This window comes from Aspergillus brasiliensis, assembly GCF_001889945.1.
Source record: "Aspergillus brasiliensis CBS 101740 unplaced genomic scaffold ASPBRscaffold_10, whole genome shotgun sequence".
Lineage (NCBI taxonomy): Eukaryota > Fungi > Ascomycota > Eurotiomycetes > Eurotiales > Aspergillaceae > Aspergillus > Aspergillus brasiliensis.
The window spans coordinates 41,196-57,003 of NW_027137451.1; the positions used below are offsets into that span (position 1 = coordinate 41,196).

At 50.3% G+C, this 15,808-nt stretch overlaps 6 protein-coding genes across 6 annotated transcripts; 4 read left to right on the forward strand and 2 right to left on the reverse strand.

The window, feature by feature from the left end:
* Nucleotides 1–12: 12 nt before the first annotated feature.
* ASPBRDRAFT_271476 (Rab family GTPase YPT1) lies at nt 13–1,729 on the forward strand. Its single transcript, XM_067622337.1, has 7 exons — nt 13–34; nt 105–188; nt 257–260; nt 438–542; nt 627–674; nt 732–959; nt 1,038–1,729. The coding sequence occupies exons 2-7, from the start codon at nt 175–177 to the stop codon at nt 1,230–1,232; spliced, it is 594 nt and encodes a 197-aa protein (XP_067476532.1). The 5' UTR covers nt 13–34; nt 105–174; the 3' UTR covers nt 1,233–1,729.
* A 567-nt stretch (nt 1,730–2,296) lies between these two features.
* On the forward strand, nt 2,297–4,325 carry pmp47 (putative peroxisomal membrane protein Pmp47). Its single transcript, XM_067619416.1, has 3 exons — nt 2,297–2,902; nt 2,957–3,690; nt 3,749–4,325. Exons 1-3 carry the CDS (start codon nt 2,778–2,780, stop codon nt 3,865–3,867), a joined length of 978 nt encoding a protein of 325 aa, XP_067476533.1. The 5' UTR covers nt 2,297–2,777; the 3' UTR covers nt 3,868–4,325.
* Nucleotides 4,326–4,515: 190 nt separating this feature from the next.
* ASPBRDRAFT_45586 (WD repeat protein) lies at nt 4,516–8,550 on the forward strand. Its single transcript, XM_067625447.1, has 3 exons — nt 4,516–4,714; nt 4,772–8,397; nt 8,495–8,550. The coding sequence occupies exon 2, from the start codon at nt 4,922–4,924 to the stop codon at nt 8,204–8,206; it is 3,285 nt and encodes a 1,094-aa protein (XP_067476534.1). The 5' UTR covers nt 4,516–4,714; nt 4,772–4,921; the 3' UTR covers nt 8,207–8,397; nt 8,495–8,550.
* Nucleotides 8,539–9,511, forward strand: ASPBRDRAFT_197969 (WW domain-containing protein; the record flags this gene model as incomplete). Its single annotated transcript, XM_067621156.1, has 2 exons — nt 8,539–8,624; nt 8,716–9,511. The coding sequence occupies 2 exons, from the start codon at nt 8,539–8,541 to the stop codon at nt 9,509–9,511; spliced, it is 882 nt and encodes a 293-aa protein (XP_067476535.1).
* ASPBRDRAFT_157000 (uncharacterized protein) lies at nt 9,430–11,186 on the reverse strand. The gene is made up of 3 exons (XM_067619417.1): nt 10,584–11,186; nt 10,274–10,366; nt 9,430–10,162 (listed from the first exon to the last, which is right to left on the reverse strand). Exons 1-3 carry the CDS (start codon nt 11,077–11,079, stop codon nt 9,927–9,929), a joined length of 825 nt encoding a protein of 274 aa, XP_067476536.1. The 5' UTR covers nt 11,080–11,186; the 3' UTR covers nt 9,430–9,926.
* A 548-nt stretch (nt 11,187–11,734) lies between these two features.
* Nucleotides 11,735–14,077, reverse strand: ASPBRDRAFT_32152 (putative AMP-binding enzyme; the record flags this gene model as incomplete). Its single annotated transcript, XM_067622986.1, has 4 exons — nt 11,735–11,840; nt 11,904–13,494; nt 13,549–13,804; nt 13,904–14,077. The coding sequence occupies 4 exons, from the start codon at nt 14,075–14,077 to the stop codon at nt 11,735–11,737; spliced, it is 2,127 nt and encodes a 708-aa protein (XP_067476537.1).
* Between the last annotated feature and the right edge of the window lie 1,731 nt (nt 14,078–15,808).

Here is a 15,808-nt window from a genome sequence, read left to right on the forward strand (position 1 = left end):
GCCATTTCAAGAGACCGCTCGGTCATCTCATTAAGTAGACACTCAAGTATCGTTTACTACATCGGCTTGTTGCCACGCCTAATATCTTTGTCCTGCAACCTCAGATCCTCACCATTTCCATCAAAAAACCGTCCAGATTTCGCATACGTTGACGCCCAGTTCAACTGCCTCATCATGAATCCCGAGTGGTAAGTGCCTTCGATCGTCTATATTTGGCCTACAGCTCATCAGGTTCTGGTGATGCTCCCCTTGCCAGGAGGGTACCACGTCTTATCATCCACATCTCTGCTGTCTCTCGGTCCTTGTGCTAATGTAAATCCCTATTAGAGCCCCCGCTGTCCTCCATCACCCCCACGCTTTATTTGGCCGGCGCTGCCCTCTGCGTGCGTACCAATCGATATGCTAATAGTTTGGTTAGATACGATTATCTTTTCAAGTTGCTCCTCATCGGAGATTCCGGTGTCGGAAAGTCGTGCTTGCTTCTCCGTTTCGCCGACGATACCTACACGGAAAGCTACATCTCCACCATCGGAGTTGACTTCGTATGTATCTGGCCTTTTGTTTCTTATCACAGCTGCTTCCAGCGGGCTGCGTCTTAGGACCACATTTTAACGCTGAAACTACAGAAAATCCGTACCATTGAGCTGGATGGAAAGACGGTGAAACTCCAAATCGTAAGGCAGTCCCGTTTATAGCAATCAGTCAACTGGCGTTACTAACGGGCGCTCTAGTGGGATACTGCGGGCCAGGAACGTTTCCGGACGATTACGTCGTCTTACTACCGTGGTGCACATGGCATCTGTGTCGTCTACGATGTTACCGACATGGATTCTTTCAACAATGTGAAACAGTGGCTTCAAGAGATTGATCGCTACGCCACCGAAGGTGTCAATAAGCTCCTTGTTGGAAACAAGAGCGATATGGAAGACAAGAAGGTGGTTGAATACACAGTGGCTAAGGTATGTGGCCAGACCTTGGTCTGGGACTCTTCACGTTCTGACAGAGCTGGTGATTGACACAATATGTTCTTGGTTTAGGAATTCGCCGACAGCCTCGGGATCCCGTTCTTGGAAACCTCGGCGAAGAACGCTTCGAATGTCGAACAGGCTTTCTTGACAATGGCGAGACAGATCAAGGAACGCATGGGCACTGCAACTGTCAACAACAAGCCAACCGTGCAGGTTGGCCAAGGCCAGGGCGTTCAATCCGGCTCCGCGGGCGGCTGCTGCTAGACTATTGATGATCCTGATCCCGCGTTGCATACGCCATCTTGACACGGGGCAAAATTTTGGTGATCAAAGAAGAGGAGCCATGAGGGAGGCTACCTGCTGTACCCTGTTGCAGGGCAGTCTTCTTGAGCGCTAGCACTATCTCAAATGTTCTATGCTGGTAATGGTCACCGGGAGTAGTTTCTTTTTCATGCTTTAGAAGGCTTTCGTTTCGTCTTTATACATGGTGCACTATGGATAATTTCCCTGTCCTCAGTTCCCCCTTTCCTCCTCTCGGTCATCTATCCTTTTTCCCCCTTGACTTTCCCGTCGCTATTGTCTTGTCTGTGGCCTTTCTCTAACTCAAAGCATTTTCTATCTTGTTCGTCGAGTTTTTCTTAGTTAGTTGGATCCGTTGCGTGATTATGTCAGGGTCAATTAATGCAGAAGTTAATGATACTTAGTGAATATGGTTATCTGGCAAATCAAAAATCAGAACAAACTCGCTTTCCCCTTTTCACCTACCCGTACTTTATTTACCACATGGGGAAAGATAGGTTATAGGATATATAGAGTAATCGTTAGCGCTTAACCCCCAATGACAATATGGTCGAATCTACTCCGTACAATTATATTCAAATGGGACACACCGTCTTCCTTCGGTTGATTGGTATGTTGGTTCCTAGTGATAAGTAACAAGTAATCAAGATCTGGTAGTCGCGAGTAGGCTATTCATTGCGAAGCTATTAGTAGACCAAACGTACTGTACCCTACGCAGGGATGTCACATGCCATACCTGAAGCTTTCATATCTGAATACTATAAATGCCTTTCACACTCTTCAAATCTGGCCGGGCTTTAGGACCCTTATATTATTGATGTGAAGATGGTCGATACTGACACGATGCACATAGGTAGAAAAGCAAAAGCAAAGGAACTCTTATTCCGATTACCTGCTACTGTACCAAGGGGAGCTAGAATGTAGAGGATGATTACAACAAGGGTAGATGAAGCACGTGAAGTGATCTGCCAGTCACCGACAAATGCCACTTCCTCATTTCATTTCTTCCTTCCAATTTTTTTCCCTTATACGATTTTTCCGCTCCCTATTGATCATCCAGGAGTATGGAATATCTCCAAAGAATCCAGCCAAATTTCATATGGCATGAGTGTTGATCCGATCAGCTGATGAGGGTCACCGATCAGCCGAGGCACAGGCTTCGGCAAACGTCATGTAAACCATCACCCCCAATCCAGAGCCGAGTCTTTCTCGCACCCGACATCGAATAGTCCCTACCCCGTTTGTCCCAGGGTCAAGTACATATCTACCCCTTTCCTCCTATTTTACAGTCATTCCTTGCGAACCTCTTAGGCAGATTTATCTAAAAGTCGTTGGTACTCCACCTACCGTCTTGTTCACACTCACTTATCGAAGCATCTTGTATTCCATCTATATAAGGATCCGAGATACCAATACCCGATCTCCGTGCGCCACCATAGTACAATATCGACCAGCTTCCTTGACATACCTTCTTCCCGCTAAACCAAGAGAATCAACGAGCCGTCGATCATGTCTCAGTCTAATATTGAAGGGCAAAAGAAGGCGGTTGCTGTGTCCGCTGCAACCCAGCAGAGTGACAATATGGCACATGCATTGGCGGGCGCTGGAGGCGGAATTCTGTCCATGCTCTTGACGTGCGGCAACACCTCCCATTAATGAAATCAACGTTGACATCCCATATGTTGTAGTTATCCGCTGATTACCCTCTCAACGAGAGCGCAAGTCGAGTCCAAGCGTGCCCATTCCACGACGTACGACGCTATACGCCGCATCATTCAAAGAGAGGGGGTTTCTGGGCTCTATTCCGGCCTTGAGTCTGCACTTTTTGGCATTAGTGTTACGAACTTCGTCTACTACTATTGGTACGAGTGGACGCGTTCGGCTTTCGAAAAGGCAGCCGCGCGTGCAGGGCGGTCCTCGAAGAAGCTCACAACGTCAGAGTCAATGATCGCGGGGGCCATTGCCGGGAGTGCGACAGTCCTAATCACCAACCCAATCTGGGTCGTAAACACTAGAATGACGGCCCGCAAGTCTGAGCCGGAGCAGGAAACATTGCCGGGGGCTCCCCCAAAGAGGTCGCGGGCGTCCACGATTAGTACACTGATGGACTTGCTCCGGCAAGAGGGACCCAAAGCTCTCTTTGCCGGTGTTCTTCCAGCTCTCATCTTGGTCATTAACCCGATTCTACAGTACACAATTTTTGAACAGCTGAAGAATATTTTGGAGCGTCGTAGACGTATGACGCCAAAGGATGCATTTTACCTTGGGGCTTTTGGTAAAATACTGGCAACTTCTATTACCTATCCTTATATCACAGTGAAGAGCCGCATGCATGTTGCCAGTAAAGATGGTCCCAAGGAGAGTCTGAACGGGAGTTTGAAGAGAATTGTCAGGGAAGAGGGTCTGGTGGGTCTGTACAAAGGTACGTATAGTATTGACAGAGGGGAGCTATGCAAACTTCAGCTAACATTACATGACAGGCATTGGGCCAAAGGTCACACAGAGCGCCATTACTGCGGCGTTCTTGTTTGCGTTCAAGGATGTTCTGTATGACCTTATGGTCTCTCTTCGGAAGAGGAACCGGGCAATTTCCAAGTAAGAACGTTGTGGACTGGAAGAGACTTCAGAGAGCGTTCTTGCAAACGAATCAGTATCGTTTGGAGCCAGGAGTTCCTACTGACGGACTCCCTCACCGTGTGTCGAGAGCCGAAATGTCGTATCTTTGTCTGTGTCATTGGTCTAAATCCTTCGTACATATATGTACTATAAACTGCCTGAGTGGGCGGTCTAAGGAATCAAGATGTCAAGCCTTGCAATTTATCTAGCACTTAGCCTTTCCGACCGCCTAATGATTTGGACTCTAAAACTTGGATACGTGATCATTGTATCCCGCTATAGTGGCTGTAGGCTCCTCTTTCAGTGAAAGGAGAGTTTGGCCTGAGCTGTATAGGTTTGGGAAAGACGATCATATAGTTTTACTTCCAGCACTCTGGCAGTGGAAGGCTCCGTCGATCGTGCAAAGGCAGTGGCTAGTAGATTCGATAGAGCAAACTGGGGACCCTAATATCTTTCTTTGTACGTGCTACAAGGTACGAAGCTACTAGTAGTACCCCACAAGGAGCCGCCGTTCGATTGTTCTTCAACCTCGCGCGCCTAAGGCGTGACGTGACGCCAGACCGCCTAATTAGACCGCCTGCCTCTTGCAAGATTATAGGGCACTTGATCCAGCGCGTTCGCGCGTCGCAATCGGCGTCAAGGATATCTATTCTATTATTCTGCTGCTCCCTCATCATTGAGGCTTAGGTGAGGCCCAAGTGACGTCTTGGCAAGTGATGACTACTCGAATCTGTGTGGATACTTGCCGAAATTGTGTATCTATGTTGGGGAAATTTCCAGTCCTTCCCCTCATATAGTACTTGTTCCCCGCCAGGCTGTCAAAATCCTGCGTGAGTCGAACCAGATCATTCACCAGCTTTTCGCTGACTTTTGAGCTCTCAAATTAGCGCTGCGGCAAATACGCTTCCGAAGTCACATCCGAGTCTGCTTTAACTTCCGTGCTGGCAGTCATTGACAGGTCTAGTGGTCGACATGCGCCGGCAAGCTCAGTTGTCTTGGTTTGGGATGCCTAGTTGGAGACACGCTATCTGCGCATAATGTCCCGTATACACACACCAGAGGAATCAGAAGAACTTTCTATCGTCGAGGAAGAGGAAGCCCAGCTCCTTCTTTCGCAGTTTATGAGAAACTCCTCGTATCAAACACAAACATCTCCGGCTGGAAGCCGCAGTGATCAGAATCCTGTCCCCGAAGAATGCTCCAATGCCGGGGGAAATACTCGGACCATCGTTAAGAAGCGCGGTAGGCGGCCTAAGACGCGCATTGACGCTAGATCATCACCAGCAACTAGCGAGCACCGCGTGACATCCAGCACACCGCAAACGCCAGATCCTTTGTACTTTTCCGAGCAGGATAGACAAAATACTACATCGTCACCGGGAGATGGACGTGGGATGTCGTGCAGCCGACGCTCTCGGCGTGCGAGAACAGGGCCTAATAATTATTACGATAAGGCCTACTACTTTGGTTTTGGTTCCGATGATGAAGTTAGCGAGAGCCCTGCCAGAACATCTACTACATCCCGACATCCTACATTCCCTAGCATTGCGCCTGAACCAAAAGCCTTTTCATGTACCCGTGATAGAAATGAGCAGGCCCGTGTCATCTATTCCTCGCCTCATTTCCAGATTATCAAGTCGTCGTTCAAAACTCTGGATGATTTGGGAATTTCGGGGCGCGCATGCTATTCATCATTGCGTAGCCCAGCAGAGTATGCCTTGAGATATCAAAACATATCACCGCCAGCGGATGAGGTTCTCCATGTTGACTTCGACAGGAATGAAACGGCGGCCGTCTTGGACTTGTTCGTCTTCCTTTACGGCTTCCAGCGACCTGAGAAGATGGAGATAGCGCTTTCGGATCAGGTTATACAGGCTGCTTATGTCAATGATATGCCACAAACGGCCTCGAGGAAGATTTGGCGGTTATGTGAGCTTGCGCAGATAATGTCTACTGAAGGAATTGAGGGAATGGATGATAGTCATAAATGGCTTCTGGAAATTATAGCACCTGTCCGGAAGGATAAGCACAAGAGGCAAGCCGGACGCTTGATAAGAAAGATTTTGGGGCTAGTCCAGGACACCACTCATGATGGTCTATTACCTATCTCTAACAATAAGCTCTGGGAATTGTCAAGAGTTCTACCCTCCGCTCTGGTGCTCGGCCGACGTGGACCTCCTGAGATAGACGCGTTTATTGCTGATGCAAGAAGAGGCTGTCTTCCATCCAACCCTTGTATCATAAAGGCTACTGCATCAGGGTCTGGATGCGCAGAGATGACCGGGTCTTTGAACAGAATCTTGCAGCGCCGTGAGCTGGGGCTTCGTGTAAACCGACAGCTTTATTCTACTATCAACAATGATTTTAAGCTTGCGAAAACTTGGAAAGATGCCTCAAATGATGTGATTGTCCTGGCTTGGGCACCTGATGGCACGAGATTTGCAGCAGGCGCGACAGCACAATGCGACGAGCATAACATGGAATATAACCGAAACAACAACCTAGTTGTTGGTGATATTGTTAATAATGAATTGGCGGAATTGCCAGACCATTGGATCCTTCGACCCCCAGGGAGGACTGCAGCAAGCCGAACTCTTCATGATCCCCGCCTCTGGATGAGCGTGACTTCAATCGAGTGGTGGGATGATGCACTCTTCACTGCTAGTTACGATCATACAGTGAAGATATGGAATGCTTCCGGTCGAGATTTTTCATGCCGCAGAACTCTTAAGCATGACTCCAAGGTCGAAGTTATGGCTCGTTCTTTTTTTGAACCGAACTTACTCGCAACCGGCACACGCTCAATCGGGCTTTGGACCTTATCAGAGTCAACCCACATCCCCCTAGAGCTACCTAGGGCGCGATCTAGAAAGGACAGAGAATTGGTGCCTACTTCTCTAGCATGGGGGACCATTAAGGAGACCGGAAATATTCTACTTGCTGGAATGTGCGAAAAGGGTGACGGTACGCTTCAGACAGGTCTGTTGGCAGGGTGGCGAATAGACGAGGCATCAATAACACCTATGCAATTCTCCCCAAACTCTCAGAATATGTTTGACATTAAATGGCATCCCACTTTGCCAATCTTTGCAGCTGCAACATCGATAGGCCATGGCCCTGTCACCAAGGCCTACAAGGACACCAGATCCCTAGTTCGGATGTATCACCCCTTATCATCGAAAGTCTGTACCATGGAGTTTGAGTGTCCGGCACTAGATATCAACGACGCCCATATTTGCCCCATGAACCCGGGTTACGTGACAGCCAGCTGCACGGATGGGATCACCTATGTTTGGGACCATCGGCGTCCAGACCAAATTCTTCACAAGCTTCAACACGGAGAGGCTCTGAACCAGATAGATGAGACAATCAGCAGGGAGCAAGCCGATGTTGGTGTTCGTTTGTCTCTATGGGGTGATAGGATCGACGAGTTCTATACTGGGTCGTCTGACGGCGTGTTGAAGAGATGGGATATACTTAGAGCCCCGGAAGATGTGCTTGTCCAGGATACGGCCAAATTCGAGGAAGAAATCATGTGCGGTGCCTTCTCCAAAGACAAGTCTAATCTGTTGATCGGCGATGCCGCTGGAGGGGTCCATCTGTTATCTCCCGGCTCGTTTACAAGCAATGGGGGCCTCTCCATGGATTTCAAGCCTTCAATACAACCTCAACTACAGATGCGTATTGATGGACATGTATCTAATCCTGATTCAGGTATCAGGGCAGGTGCAGAACTGCTGGAGACCGAAAAGCTCATCAGGCACCCTATATATGGAGTTGGACAAGGACCCTACTATGATGGCCCCTTTGCAGCCTGGGCTCGTCCGGAGGACATCCCTGAGTGTGAAATTGCACGAGCTCGATTAAAGGAAGAGGTGCAGCTACGGCAACTTGATGGTCCACCCCCGGAATGCAGGACTGGGTTAGATACAGCGTCTCAGCAGGATATCAGAGCGCAGATAAGGCTCGCACATATCCGGAACCAACGGCGCCATCAGAACAAGAGAACAAGAGATGGGCTTGCGGAACCTCCTACATATGCTAGGACAAATGCCGTTGACTCCGTTGATGATGTACCCGACAAGTACAAGCGCAGGTTGCATCATGTTGTGTCACCACCAGGTTCTATGCCACCGAATATTGGGGTCATTGATTTGAGTGGTGAGACAAACACGGAAGGAAAGTCCGGCTCGAATGTTATTATTGACTTCGCCGGATTTCAAAAGGCCATGGAGAAAGTAGAAGAGGAACTCGAGGAAGATTTCTGGTGGCCGCCCAGCAGTACCATCGATGCGAACATCCGAGAACTTGACGGGATTTAGGCCGGTGCCTGGCGGAGTCAGTTGGTAGAGCACTGGTCCTATCAATGGTCCTCATTCCCTGCGGATGGAAGACATTCCTCCTCCATGATGAATGATGTCAACGTTGCGCCGGCCAATTACATCACGTGGCTGAGCAGCGCCACGGGGCATTGCTGGGTGGCTTTACTTCGATATCCGTACCTTGAATTCTAGTCAGTACTACATATATCACTCAATTCCCAGCGCTTGGTCATCATAAACTCGCTGCTCCAACTGTCTTGGCGAGTGCTCAAATCTTAGTTGATCTAGTTTCGGACCCCATTGTTGCATATCTGATCCCCACACCACCACAAATGTCATTTGCCCCTCCCTCTGGACCCCCGCCTCCTTCAGTCCCTGAAGGATGGAAAGCCCAGTTCGACGACCGATATAAGCAATGGTAAGGACTCCCCTATCTCGCATTCATCCCCACCAGATACCTGAGTTTCAGATAATTGCCTGTAAGCCGAAACTGACGTCTGGCTATAAAGGTTCTATGTAGATCTACGCACCGGCAGATCGCAATGGGAACGTCCCGAGGGACCAACCTACATGGAAGACTCGCAGAGACCACCCAGCGGGCCACCGCCGTCATACGAGGCCTCGGGCCCTGGTGATCGACCTTCGTCAGCCGCCGCGGGCGACAAGAAACCGCTGGGCTCAAGAAATCCGTACAACAACCCACCGGATTCTACACTAGAGAGCGATGCCCGCTTAGCTGCTCAGTTACAGGCTGAAGAAGAAGCCCGAGCTCGTCGCAGAAGTCCGGTACCACCAACACAGGCACAATCTGGCGCTGCGTCCGATTACTATGCTGAAAACTCCCGCGTGCAGTCTCCCCAGGGACCATCAGTGTCACCCGCGCCGAAACAGGAGCGCAGCCGAGGTCTCTTGGGTAAATTAATGGGAAGGCACTCTGGCGGTAGCAGCAGCAACAGCGGTGCGAATTACAGTCGACCACCACCGCAGCAAGCAGCCTATGGGTATCCTCAGGCTGGGTATGGTGGTTATCCTCCACAGCAGGCGGCATATGGCTATCCTTCGTATCCGGCACAAGGTGGCTATTATCCACAGCAGCAGGCGCCGCAGCGGCGACATAACGGTATGGGAACTGCGGGAGCTGCGGCGTTAGGTGTTGGGGGTGGTCTGCTGGGTGGCTTTCTTTTGGCGGATGCTGTTGAGGATTTCGAGCATGATTTTGACGGTCCGCCTCCGGGTGACTATGGTGGTGGTGGTGATTTTGGTGGAGGGGATTTCGGTGGCGATGACTTTGGGGGTGATTTCTAGGCTAGGCCGTGTGAAGTCGCGAGTTAGCTTCGCTTTATTGCGATTGATGATGTTATGAGCGTTGGGAGGTTACCAGTTATTGGTTGCTCTTGTTCTCTGTCCTGTTGCTTTTACTACTTGCTTACTTTCGGGTTGTCAACTTCTATGTAGATAGTATTACTTTTCAGAGAGAATAATGTGTTATGAAGATGCATAGACGAGGCTATTCTTCTGTAGCTGATCGACAATCAAGCCGTTACTTATACTCTATTCTCATCGCCAGGTCTTCCGGTAGTAAGGGCCCCAAAAGAGCTTATTATAGATGGATACATCCAATATCTATCCTAGAGCACACACCGTAAGCCACACACATACATACACACACATACCATACCATACTCTAAGCCTCCACGTGATACTGTAATCATACAAAACCTCACCCCCTTCTCCGCGAGGCACCACCGCTCTCCCGGCCCGTTGTAGCAGCCGTACCTTCAACCGCAGCCGCAGCCTCCGCACCAGGCGCACCGGGTCTAGGAGTAGCACCAGCCATCCAGCCCGCCAGGTCGAAGTTCCCGGGAGCTCCGCCACCAGCCATAGCACTCCTGGTTGCGCCTCCGATGGGGGAAGAGCGAGACTGTTTCTCGAATTCGGCGCGCATTTCGGGGTCCACTGTTGTGAGAGTGTTATGTTAGCAAGGAGCTATCCACAATATAGACGTAGCGGGACGGAAGACAAAGGGGTGTGGAGTCAAGGGACAAGAGACTCAAGGGCAGCACTTACTATTCTCCATCAACTTGGGCATTCCAAAGGTGAAGCCCAGAGCCACCAGAGCCATCAGGATCATGGGGTTCTTGAACAAAGACAGGGGAGAGACTATAAGGATGAGTTCGACACTAGTCAGCAAACTGAATATCACGGGAGTTGAAAACGAGGGCTGTGGGGTATAACGCGCGCGCGCGCGCGCTCAGTAGGTATCAAGTAGATCACTCAATAGACAGACAGACACCATAGCGCACTCATTCCTTCCCGTCGCCATTATAGCTAATATCAATACTCAACAAAGGAGTCCGGGGGTGGAAAAAAAACATACACTTCGATCTTTCCTCATAAAATCCTCTCCGGGCCAGAACCTTCGCCTCAACCATTACGGTTTCTTCAGCTTCGCTGCTACCGCCGCGGGGAGCACTCGCATCAAAGACGAACTTCTCCGCGCCACGGTTATCCCACGGGTTTCCGCGAAAGGTCTCCCAAATGCCTAGGAGGGAGCCATCGGCAGCGACATCAACGCGGAGCGGAGCGAAAACATACTCCGGGGAGCGGATATCGAGGAGGTAGGATTCGGACTTGGAGGAGGCGGGGAGACGGTGGAAGTCGAAGGTTGCGGAGCGGGTGAGGGGTGCAGTAAAGTGACGATTGTCGTTCGTAGCCTCTGTGAAGGTTGTGAGAGTCGCGTGAGTATTGGCTGGAAGGACATTGGGGTTGGGGAGGATAGTCGAGGGGGGGATGGTGATGGTGAGATGACGGGCGGCGGATGCTAGTGTTGAGGCGGAGAGAAGGGAGAAGAGGGAGAAGAGGACGAGATGCATGATGGGCGACAGATACTGTTCTGAGGAGTGCAGCTAGTCAGTGCAGAAGTACAATTGAAGGGTGGTGGTGTCCGCAGAGGAATGCGGAGGTTGCTGGTGGACGGTGGTGATGAAGCTATTCCAATGGATCTCAACGGCGGCGCTAGTGCCAAGCACCGGCCGGCTGACGGTGAAGTCACGGCGCCGCCGGGCATCCTTCCACCTTATTGCAGCTTGCAACGTCAATCGTATTTCTTGATGGCATTCTATGCAACTTTGAGCTGACACACTTGGTAAATGGATTGAATAGATATCCTAACTATTCACGCTTAATTCTTGAAGCTCTATGTAGCACTTGCGATTCAAGCAACAATCTACGGTGTATATCTGGCTCAAAGTAGACGCCCAAAGTGCCTATATGCTGCAAACATTGGTGAAAGCAATAGTATGTAATATATACTCCTAACCATGGCCGAGGCAGGGCGTACGACTTCTACTCTCGCCCTGAACTACCCCGAGGACCTGCCCCTCAAGATTAGAAAAGATATGGACAGCATATGCGTGAAACAAGAGGGCAATCAGTTATATGTACAGTGTAGTCTTAGGGATTTTCCGAGCGAATAATCTCATGCTGCCGGTGATAAGCGATGAACATAGGTGAACAAAGCGCCATCCTTCAAAGCTTAGCCTTGGGAGCAGACTCTTCAGCCAATGCCTCGGCATAGAGCTCGTCCAAGAGCTGACGATATTTCTTTGTGGTGGGCGGACGCTTCAGCTTCAGCCTGAATTGTAGTGTTGAATTAGTATAGAAGATCATGATTGAAACGGGGGAAGGGGTCGCTTACGTCGGAGTCAGCAGATTATTCTCAATGGTAAACGGGTCAATCATCAAGGCGCAGTTCTTGATCCTTTCATATCCTGCAAGCTTGTGCTTCTTGGCAATCCGGGCAAGATCTTTCAGCACGGCTTTACGAATTTTGGAATCGTTAAGAACCGATCTAATGCCCTCGATATCTGTGGCTTCGATAGTGCGTCCGAGTACCTTGCTGGCGAATGTAGCAAAAGTATCGGGCTGGACGCCGAAGATAGCGACCAGGAACGTCTGAACACTATCACCATGGACATAGCCTTGAGCCAAGTAGCCCATTTCCGCCATATAGACACCCTCGAGCCGTTCCGGAGAGATATACTCTCCCTGTGCCAGCTTCAAGACATTCTTCCGGCGATCGATGATAACGATACGGCCCATCTCATCGATTTTGCAGACATCACCGGTCCGGAACCATCCATCCTCGGTCACTGCCTTGGCTGTTTCCTCGGGGTCCTTGAAATACTCACGGAAGACGTTCGCACCTCGCAACATCAGCTCTCCCCGAGGGTACGGCTTGTCATCAACGGAGTACTCCATATCCGGTAGAGACACCAAGCAAGCCTCCGTGGAAGGAATCAGCCCACCACAGCTGCCGGCGCCCAAGTCCGCGAGGGACTGTACACATGCCATAGCGTAAGTCTCCGTCAAACCATAGCCCTGAACAACGTCGACGCCAAGAGCGACCCGGAGAAATTGGTGGAGTGTAGGATCTAAAGGCGCTGAACCGGAAGCCAGCATTCTTGCACGCTCCAACCCGATGGCAGCCGCAACCTTCTTCGCCCAGATCCGATCGTACAAGGCATGTTTTCCCGTAGCTTTGCTAGGGTCAGGGTTCTTCAAGTTGGCGGTCTTTGTGGCGACGATATGTCTTGACAGTGTACCCCTGAACCCAGGGGCCTCGACAGTTGAGGCGCGAATGGCATTTCCGAATCGAGTATAGAGGCGCGGAACAGATATGAATCCGCTTGGCTTGAGCAGCTTGAGATCATCGACAAGCTCCAGGATATTTCCGTGGAAATACCCGATCCGGGCTCCCGCCCAGAAAGCCGCATGTTCAGACATCCGCGCATAGATGTGAGCCAGCGGAAGGTAAGATATGATGGTATCGCCGGCCTTCTGGGTGCTGTTGATGAGCGCACCTGTAGCAGCTGCGACGGCATTCTCGTGTGCCAGGACTACACCCTTGGGAGGACCGGTGGTACCCGACGTATAGTTGATGGTAATGGTATCAGAGGGAGCGGGAGGTTTGCAGGGACGGTCCACCGAAGCACCCAACTCTTCAACCTGGGCCATGGTGTAGATGGAGACGTCTTGTCCGTCAGCCATTGACTCGAGCAAAGCACGCTTCGAGTGACCGGCCTCTTCACCGCCGTCCAGGGGATCCAAGCTGACGATGATCTTGAGGTTAGGCAATTGGGGCTTCAGCCTGAGCAGTGTCGGAATGTGTGGCAACGAAGTCACAACGCAGGCCAACTCCGCGTGATTGATGATATACTGAGTCGCATCGGGGGCAAGGACATCATAGATGGAGACCGAATACAGGCTTTGCGACATGCATGCCAAGTCTATAACGACCAGGGTTAGTGTTGCGCATGCTGGAAAGGAACAAGATCACGTACCAGTTATCTGCCACTCGGGGCGATTCTGACACCATAGTCCAATACCATACTGGCCAGGACGACTGCACTCGTGTTTGTGGTGTAGCTCCACTAGACCTGCGCCGAACGCAGCCCGTCGCTTTTGTACCGTCTGATAATCCAACCATTGGTATAGACCGTAGGTCTTGGTCGTGGGATTGTAGGGACGCCAACCCAGGCAGTGGTTTTTCGGCAATCGGTTTGCGGTGGACTCGAAGATATCATGTGCGGTGAGGACCTAGAAATCGGTTGGGAAGAAGGGTCAGGATTTCATCCAGCATAGGAAGGCATGGCAATGATGGCTGATCGCCGGAAGTCATGGGGAGCAAAAGCATACTTGAGGATCCAGCGATTTCAGGATGCCCTCAGTCGCATTCCAGGCCCGATAGATCTTACTGCGTCCCGGCTTCTCTGTCCCAGGCAACGCAACCGAGTAAGGGGTGCCCTTGGGAGGGCTTTGTCGCAACTCATCTGCGCGAGTAACGTGGAGAGGTTGTTGGGAGAATAACATAGCGACAGGTGTAGTTTACAAACTAGTGTGAGAGGAGACAAGTTAATATATTACGGAGATAAGACGGGGTTGTTTAAGATAGCAATGGTCAACCTACCAATCTATAAAAGAAACAATAGAAGCGGGCCCTCAACTCCTACGAAGAGGTGGTTGTCTAGGGACGGGGATGTGGCGAGAGTGGATAAAGTCCGGAAGCGGAGGGAAACCAGAGACCAGAGGCGAAGGTGAGGGGTGACGGAAGATGAACAATTGAGTGAAAAAGGCAAAAGAAGAAAAGAAAGAAGAGACTATAAAGACACTCACTGCCAGGGAAGAGGACAGCGGAGGGACAGGAAAGGCGACAGAAGGGAGAGAGCGACAGACAGATAGAGTACAACGAACTGGCCTACCTGAGGCATGGAGTGTACCCCAGTTGGGAAAGGGAGGGATCGAGCCTTCCTTACTATTTTGTTGGTCTCCGAGCGGGAATGCGCGCAAATGACGGCCGCTGACTGGCTAGTGCTCGTGTTCCCGCCACGCGATCTCCCCCCAATTCCTCAGAGCCTCGGCACTTGCCCTGTTGGGGAGGGTCCCCGTTGTTTTCATTCATCCGGTTTCCCCCCATATGATGCATACTAGTATCTTCAATTTGATGGAACATATGCTTGTTTGGGTTAATCCTCCCTGTTTGCATTTCCCTCCAAAATCGTGTCCTTCTTTCCGACCGTTGAATCCCCCAATACCTCGGTTCTGATGAGATGATCATAGCATATCTCAATACCTAACCGATCGTTTCTTGACCAAGCGATCTTTTTCCCCCAGCAAGCATGCAGCTGGTGTTGTATAATATCTCCGGACCCCGAGGGGAAAAAAAAAAAAAAACAGATACACCAAAACAAGGAAAAAAGAGGAAAAGTAAAGGCGGGCGCGCAACCCCTACGGACTTTCTCAGACAGTAGTAGTACAAAGAATACTATCCTCTAGCTGATATAAATAAACTGAATTGATTCGAACAGCTAAAGACCGGCTACTCCGGACTCCGTAGACTCGTAGGAGTTAGTACTTACTTAGTCTCCCCCACGCCCCATGAATCAACCCGCAGATGCCGGCGCCCCTCAATTGACATCCGGTTTGCATCTAATTAATGCATAAGACCATTACTCATGCCGGTTGATATATCCACAAGCCAGGAGGTTTAACTAACCTGTGGACTAGCGTTGAACAGATGATCTGACCCGGGTCTTGTGATAAGAACCAGCAGCCGACACTTTGGCCTTCTCACATGCTTGCTTTTCCCCCTTAACCGAATGCCTCCGACAATCGAAGCAAATGAAAAAGTCGGTCCTCTGATTCCGGCCTTGGCTCATAGTGTTCACCTCCTAGTCCATAACGTGTAGATCCCATGTGAAGATTCGAGGATACGGTACCAACTTGGTCTCACCTATCTTGGTATTTTCTACCCTCTTTGGAACAGTCATGTCAACTTTCGTGACGTAGAGCATACTTCTATAGCTTGAAAGCTCTCGGTAACTAATCAACGGTCGTATATTTAGGTTCCTGCAGTACTGCTTACTGGCACTAAGTCCGCAGATCTAAAACTTGACCGCATTACTGCCACCAACTAAGCAATCGTCCACTAGGATCTGCTCAACGGCGGCTACTACTACTACTACTACTACTACTACTACTACTACTACTACTACTACTACTACTACTACTACTACTACTACTACTACTACTACTACTACTACT